Genomic DNA, 8294 nt, shown 5'->3' on the forward strand with positions numbered 1-8294 from the left:
ACTCCTGCATGGGATGGTGGCTATGCCCACCCGCAACTAAGACTGAACTCGGCACCTTGAGCTTAGAGGCCACGAGCTGCCAACAGGCAGCCAGATGGCAACTGGCACCCTCCACAACGAAGACTGAAGAACAACAACTTGGCTGTTCCCCTCCCCCAATTCCCCAATAAAATCTTAAAAAAAAAAATTTGCATCTGTTGGTTCCACCTCTGCCAAGTGGGCTTTGTTTTCAGGCCACAACCATCTGTGTAGGTTCTTGTGGGTGTGGATCCTTAGGAGAGCCAATTGCCCTCGAGCCGTAGCCTCACACTGCCAGGCTCAAGAACACTGGCTAGGAAATAAGCCCTTTTGCTAGCTCAGGCAAAGATTCATGCTGTGGTTCATGCTGATTGGTCCAGTTGATGTGACATCCCACCCCTACCCCAACCAATCACTGTGGTCAGAGGGATGAGATGTGGTGACTCACTTAGATTTGACTCATAATTGTTTACCCCATAGCCTGGATGGCACTCCCTCTAGTCTACCTGGGCTGAGAATGAGGGAGGGATGGATCCCCAAAAGAAAATTGGGGAAGGGACACAGAGACTGGAGAGTCCCCTACTGATCTACTGCCAACCTTTCAGTACTCCAAACAATGTTGCCAAGAACCCTGTTAGGAGTGAATTGGAAAACAAAACAAAACAGAGAAATGTAATGTTTCTTGCACCTCAGCTCTGCGAATCAGGCTCACTACAATTTTAAGAGAATCCACTCTTTAAATTGATGAATACAAGGGAAATGTCAGCTATGAAGCAATGTCTATAATGTTGGTTTGACATCCTACACGCTTATTAACCTTGTGCTTTCAGTGACAGGAACCAATTAGAGCCTTAAGAAGCTGTCTGAAGCAAAAACAACGCTCTCAGGTTATGAAACAACCTAATCTCTCTGGGTACTTGGATGTGGGTCAGTCACAGGAGTATTGGGTATAAAGCTGCTGTTTCTGCCTTTAGCCTTGCTGAATGCCCAAGAGGAAATGCTTTCACTTGGGGATGAATAAAGGACACAGGAGCTTTTGGTAAGGCGTTTTCTAAGTATCGGCGCCACCTTGTGGGCAATAAGTACAACTACAGCGCTTATCCTCTCCCAGAGCTGATCAAGAATACACCTACCCGCTGGTGTCTTTCAAAGACAGGGAATAAAGGGGCCAGGGTCATNATGAACCAATATAGATACATTATTATTAATGTAAGTATAGTTTACCTTAGGGTTCACTCTTGATGTTGCATATTTTATGGGTTTTGACAAATGTATAAAAGACATGTGTCCACCATCACAGTATCATACAGAATAGCTTTACTGCCCTAAAAATTCCATGTATCACCTATTCATCCCTCTCTTCCCTCTCCCCGCCCCCCCAACACCTGACAACCACTGATGTTTTTACTGTCTCTATAGTTTTGTCCTTTTCCACAATGTCATGTAGTTGGAATCATACAGTGTGTAACCTTGTCAGATTGTTTTTTCCCCCCAAATCGGCTCCTTTTACTTAACAGTGAGCATTTAAGGTTCCTCCATGTCTTTTCATGACTTGATAGCTCATTCCTTTTTATGGCTGAATAAGTATTCCATTGAATGGATGTACCACTTTTTCTTATTTTTTTAAAAGATTTTATTGGGAAATTGGGGGAGGGGAACAGACAAGCTGCTGTCCTTTTGTTCTTCAGTCTAGTTGTGGAGGACGTCGCTTCACTGGCCCATGTTGGTGTTATCATTGAACTTTTCCCGGGTGAGGCAGATCAGTCGCCAGCCATTGGACAGCCCCTCATGGCAGCTCATGAAAGTTCATGCCACCTACTGGTCAGCCCCACTGCAGCCTAGCGGGCGACCCACGGCAGCCCAGCTCGAGCTGTTGTTCAACATCTTAGCTGTAGAGGGCAGTGTCACTGGTCCTCATGTGGGATCCGAACCTGGGCCCTGCTGCTCAGAGCTGGCGTCCCAAGCCAGCTCTTAACCAACACACCACTCGGCCGGCCCGAGCGTTTTCATTTTTTGACCGGTACTAATAGACTACTTGCCAGATGACATGTACCAGCTTACAGTCCTTTTTTAAAACTGAGATATAATTGATGTAAAATGTATTTATTAGTCCTTCTAAAAGTGTTATGAACATTACAGTGTATTTAACATACCGTTGCCATGAATATATTTTCTTACTATTTAAAATTTTTAGTAATCTCATAGTTGAAAGATAAAAACAATGCATTTGCTGTGCATTTCTTTGAGAGCTAATGAGGTTTTGGTTAAACTGTTTTTCTTATGTTTATTGGCCCTTTGTATTTCCTCTTCCAAATCTTGCTTATTCATGACTATGTCCCATTCCCAGTTGTCTCCTTGCCAGTGTGGTTCTAAGCCTGAAGCTAGGAGAGGTCTGGCTCCAGCATCTCTGTAACTCTGGGTGCCTTCTCCTGCAGGTGAACGAAACTCAGTTTAAGAAGGTCCTTGGCTATATCAAATCTGGGAAGGAGGAGGGGGCGAAGCTGCTGTGTGGTGGAGGGGCAGCTGCTGACCGTGGCTACTTCATCCAGCCCACTTTGTTTGGAGACGTGCAAGACGGCATGACCATCGCAAAGGAGGAGGTCAGCATGGGGCCAGCAGCTGTGGGGAATGTTAAGAGAAGTGGACAATTCAGTCGAGCATCCTGACACCGTGACTCAAAGTCCTGGCTCTGTGCCTGAGACAAATTATTTACAATTCGCATCTGTTCTCATCACTCTCCTCTTCAGCCTCTTATGGCTGGCTACCCACTGTTGCGGAGAACTTCCATATTCCCTGGCATAGCATACAGGCCCAATGAGTTCTGGTCCCGGCAAGCCATGAATCAAGGAATGACACTGCCCAGCCTTTTCGTGGTCTTCATATAAGCAAGACATTGTACTAGACGAAAGGGCTGACTTCTCCATGTGATGAGATTCCCTTGGTGGTCTCTCCTCAGCACTCATTGTGAATGCAGGGCAGCAGCTGTCCATTCATTCATTCATTCATTCATTCATTGATTTCACAAGTATTATTGAGTGCCTACTATGTGCCAGGTTCTCTGCAGACCCTGAAGAGCCAGAGGTATCCAAACTGCATTCTCTGCCCTCACTCCACTTCCCCCAGCTGGATTAAGCCCTATAGTGGCCCTATCAGGGGAAATATTATAGAGTCTCCCCCTTTCATGTATAATTCAAAGTAAAATAATATTACAATGCAAAATCAGGGTAAGAAAGTCCAACAGAGTTCTGCCTCTTTCCCCATCATGAATACTTTGATGCTTTTTTTTGAAATCACAAATATGAATTTTCTGGAAGGGTTGGGGGTGGGGGTGGGGGGTACCGCTGCTCTGCCCAGAGTGCACAAGGCCCTGTCTCATAGCCCTTGCTGCAACCACGAGCTCCTGGCACCATTCTCCTTCCTCCATCTTGACGCTTTCCAGCCCTGGCACCGGTCATTTCTTCAAGAAGTCCTAGTTTCCTTGGGGATTTCATGAGAATGGGCACTGGGTGTGCTTGTGCCTGGAACTGCTTTCCCCTCCCTCCTCCTCACCCCAACTCTGGTTTGGCTAGTTTCTGTTCCTGTGTCACAATGCGACTGTCACTTCTGTGAGGATTTCCCAGATACCCACCACTCAGTCAGGCCAGGTAGCTCTTCTGGGCTCCTACCACTCATTACACTGCTTATAATGGTTACATTCTAATCACTTGATTATATGATCACATACAGTCTGTTCCCCGAGAGGGCTGAGAGCAGCCAGACCCTGACAGCAACAAGCACGCATCTTGGTTTCTAAATGCCGTTCTTCACTGAAAGGAACCAGGATTCCTTGAAGAAATGGCTCATTCCAAGAAAAGGGCAGGGAAACTACAAGGTAAACCTGCGATGTCTCGAGAGCAGAGACTGTATTGTGTTTATAGCTGTTTCTTCAGCGTCTAGTATGTGCCTTGCTGAATGACTGACAAATCTTTTGATACTAAATCTACATGTAACATGCCAGTAAGGCATACGTTGCAGGATCGCTTGGAAAAAAGATACGGTATATCAAGCGCAGAGAATGTAACCAATCCCTCTTAGCATCCTTCCCTCTGTTTCAGTGAGCATGGGAGTGGCCATCTCCCTCTGGAAATGTTAGGTGATGTCTGGGGACTCCTTACCACCTGGAATCATCTGCTCAGCACTGTGGAAGCTGGAAAGCAGGTGGTCTGTGTCTCCTATGCCCTCCCTCTCTGCTCTCTCACCCCAGATCTTTGGGCCAGTGATGCCGATCCTGAAGTTTAAGACCATAGAGGAAGTCGTTGGGAGAGCCAACAATTCCAAGTACGGGCTGGCCGCAGCTGTCTTCACAAAGGACTTGGACAAAGCCAACTATCTGTCCCAAGCACTCCAGGCTGGTACTGTGTGGTAAGCGCCTCCCAGCAGCCCCTCACGCCCAGGCAGGGACCCCCAGAGCCAGGGTCCTTCCGCACCAATGCTCACATCCCAGAGTTTGGGGTACTGGGCTCAGTTCCTCTGGGCTCAGGGTGTGGTCCAGCAGACAGATGAGAGCTTTCCCGCCCCCTCCCTCCTCCAGGAGATTCAGTTTCCCTTCAGTGCCTGTGCTATGCAGCTGTTCTTGGGTAAGCGGGTGGATGACCGGGGGATCCTCACCAAGCTGTGATGAGGGCGGGGGGGGGGGGGGGGGACCAGAGCTAAGGGCCTACACCTGATCTTCAGAGCTTAGCACCTACTTCACACCCATTAGGAGGGCTGTAATTTTAAAATACAGAAAATATCAAGTGTTTGTGAGGATGTGGAGAAATTGGAACCCTCATGTGTTGCTGGTGGAAATGTAAAATGGTGCAGCCACTATGGAAAACGGTCTGGTAGCTCCTCAGTAAGTTACACGCGGAGTTACCACAGGACCCAGCAATTCCACTCCTAGGTATAGATCCAAGAGAAATAGAAACATATGTCCACACAAAAAAGTGTACCCGAGTGTTCATAGTAGATTATTCACAATACCCAATACATGGAAACAACCTAGATGTCCATCAGCTGATGAATGGATAAACATAATATGGTCTATCCATGCAATGAACTATTATTTGGCCATAAGCAGGAATGAAGTACTGACATACGCCACGGCATAGATGTCACTTGAAAACATGACACTAAGTGAAAGATGCCAGACACAACAGGCCACATATTGTGTGATTCCATGTATAGGAAATGTCCAGAATAGGCAAATCCATAGAGTCAGGAGGTAGATTAGTGGCTGCCAGGGGCTGGGTGAGGGGGAATGGGGAGTGACTGCTTATTGGGTACAGGGTTTTCTTTTAGGGGTGATAGAAATATTCTGGAATTAAGTAGTGGTGGTGGTTTGGACAACATTGTAAATATGCTATAAAATACTGAATTGTATACCTTAAAATGGTGAGTTTTAAATTCAATTGAAATTTAATAATTTTTGCAAATTACAAAAAAAGCTTAGCACCTAATTAGCAATAACAATTCATGAAAATGGGACTCTATGACATGGCGTGCCCTATGATTGATATCCACCTGTGACCACATCATGCAGGACAAAGATGACTTACGGGTTTATTTCACGTGGCTTGCTTTCCACTCCTACAGGGCTGATTATTACTATGGTTCTTCCCATCCATTTTTTCTCAATAAAACTTTATAGAGTAATATGAGAGGTCTGAGTGGTATGAATGACACATAACCCCCAAGAGTTACTTCTGAAATCTTGTTTCAAATTATAGGGTCAACTGCTACGATGTGTTTGGGGCCCAGTCGCCATTTGGTGGCTACAAGATGTCTGGGGTTGGCCGGGAGCTGGGCGAGTATGGTCTGCAGATGTACACTGAAGTGAAAACCGTGAGTCTGGGCACTTTCTCAGCCTTCCCCTTTGTGGGAGTCCATCAGTATTTATTACTAGTTTCTTATTTTAAGCCAGAGAAGCTACAGAAGAGGGTAGAGACCCAGTCTGTGCTCTGTCCTGTCACAAATACCCAGAGACTTGACCGTCACTCTGCCCACACAGTCTTTAGGCTGCTGGGCTTTTTGGATGCCAAGTTCTATAAAACCTAAGATGAAGGAAAGATCACAGCAGCTTGAAGCCGTGAGGAAAAGCTTCTAATAAAATCAAGTTATGAGGTAGTAGATGATCAAGGGCCGTAAATAAGCCCAAATCCATATTCATTGGTTTTGTGATTTCAGTGATAGGAATATAGCCTGAAGAACTAACCAGTAATATAAAGAAAGCCCTATTTCCATTAATATCACAAGATTATCTCTCTAAGAGGGACAAATCAGATGTAATCTAAATGTTCAGTAAATTGTGGAACGTCTAAATCACGGAGTACTAATAGCCATTAAAATATCTGTGTAGTGCTCACTTCGGCAGCACATAGACTAAAATTGGAATGATACAGAGATTAGCCCCTGCATGAGGATGACACGCAAATTTGTGAAGCGTTCCATATTTTTCTGTCACTTTGTGAGAGGTGAAAAGGATAACTATTACATTGTTTTGTACACCTCAAACTAATAAATAAAAAGAAAAAAATATATATTTTTATAGACTATTTGATATGGAAAATACTCATGCTTTAAAGTAAAAATGCAGGGTACAATGTAATATATGCATTATAAAGCCACTTTAAAAATTGCATATGCACATATATAGACACTCTGGCATCTTTATTTACAAACATGAAGAAGACAGGAGAGACAGACACTAAAGTGAAAATGATTTTCTCTCTATAACGAACACTAATTACAGTTTAACCAGGAAACATACCCACAAGTGATATTTAAAGGAAAGAGAAATGGGCGAGCTGGGCCTTCCCGGGATTGGAAAAGAGAAGGCTCAGAGCAAGCCAACCAGCAGGGGGGCGGGAAGCAGGGGCGAGAAGGCAAACAGTGATCTTCGTTTAGTACCACAGGGTGAGCCCGTGAATAAATGGCCAAGACACACCTATGTCCTTAAGGGACTCACTGGAGTAAAATAAACATATTTGCTTGTTTGGAGACAATTTCCCCATCAATACAGAGGTGAGACCCAGATTGAAAGTTCACATTGAGATGTCATTGNCATCAGGGAACAGTGAGGGAAGCAAGCTGGAGTTGTCTGGCGAGGGGCAGAGATAGCTGCATGTGGGATGGTTCAGGCCAGGTCAGGGGAAGTGTTCCAGCCGGGCCTGCGGAGCCCTGGCAGGGAGGCTGAGCAAATGGAGAGCTGCACCACAGGCACTGCTAGAGTCCCTTCCAAATCTGAGAGGCTGAAGGATTTAAAAGGAGTCAAGTTCAGCAAATGCTAGAATTTTCCATTCAATGATTGTCAAATTTTACTCTGATAAATTTAGGTAAAGCACTAGTGTGTACTCCTACACTGTAGGAGAATATAACTTGGTATGACCTTTCTGGTAGGAATCCTCTGCTAAAAGAACAATTGGACAAGTCTGCAAAGCATGTTAGGAAAGAGCACTCTTCGTAATAGCAGAAAACTTCAAACATTATGTCCATTAAAAAAACCAGTGACCACTTGGCAGGATTCAGAGCGACAAGACATCATGCTAAGTGTCAAGCAGAAGGAAGATGTTTGGGGGTGGGAAAGACATGGGACAGGAAGTACAGAGAGATAGGGACACTGCTCCTTTCTGCTTCTCCCACAGCCACCTCCTCTCTCTGCAGACTGGCTTTCACCACTTTAATATTCATGAAGCAGACAATGGCTGCCTCAGCCTGGACAACACGACCCCCAACTGGCCTAATGTTCCAGTCTCAGTTCCCAGGAGGCTCTGATGGGTCAGCCTGAGTCAGATGGCCACTCCTGAGTCAGTCAGCTGCGGCTGCAGGGGTCACGTGGCCTGTAGTTAGCCCCATCTGCTAAACAGGGCTGTTGGGCGATGGGCACCCCGGAGGTGTCGACACTCACCCATCAGTGCAGTCCAGGACCAACAGGCAGCATCACATCACTAGGCAGCTTCCTAGCAACTCAGAATCCTAGGTTCCACCCACACCTGATGAATCAGAATCTACATTTTAACAAGACCCTCAGGGGTGGTACATGCATTAAAAGTTTGAGCGACACTGGTTTCTCAAGATGGGACAGGTGACTCCCATTTCTTTCCATCCTTCTTCACTTTCCTTACTGAAACAGCTGAACCGATATAATTCACATACCATACGATTCACCCGTTTCAAGTATATAATTCAGTATTTTTTAGTATGTTCACAGAATTGTGCATCTATCACCACAATCTATTTTAGAACATTTTCATTGCCCT

At 45.4% G+C, this 8294-nt stretch overlaps 1 protein-coding gene across 2 annotated transcripts in view; it reads left to right on the forward strand.

Moving 5' to 3' along the window:
• The window catches only part of ALDH2 (aldehyde dehydrogenase 2 family member), a 47375-nt gene that overhangs the window by 32387 nt on the left and 6694 nt on the right, over positions 1-8294 (forward strand). For both annotated transcript variants that reach the window (XM_019641618.1, XM_019641619.1), the window contains 3 exons: positions 2454-2618; positions 4262-4419; positions 5766-5880. In XM_019641618.1, the coding sequence (XP_019497163.1) occupies positions 2454-2618; positions 4262-4419; positions 5766-5880 (438 nt within the window). The remainder of the gene's footprint in view (positions 1-2453; positions 2619-4261; positions 4420-5765; positions 5881-8294) is intronic.

Source organism: Hipposideros armiger, unplaced genomic scaffold (assembly GCF_001890085.2).
Source record: "Hipposideros armiger isolate ML-2016 unplaced genomic scaffold, ASM189008v1 scaffold_62, whole genome shotgun sequence".
NCBI lineage: Eukaryota > Metazoa > Chordata > Mammalia > Chiroptera > Hipposideridae > Hipposideros > Hipposideros armiger.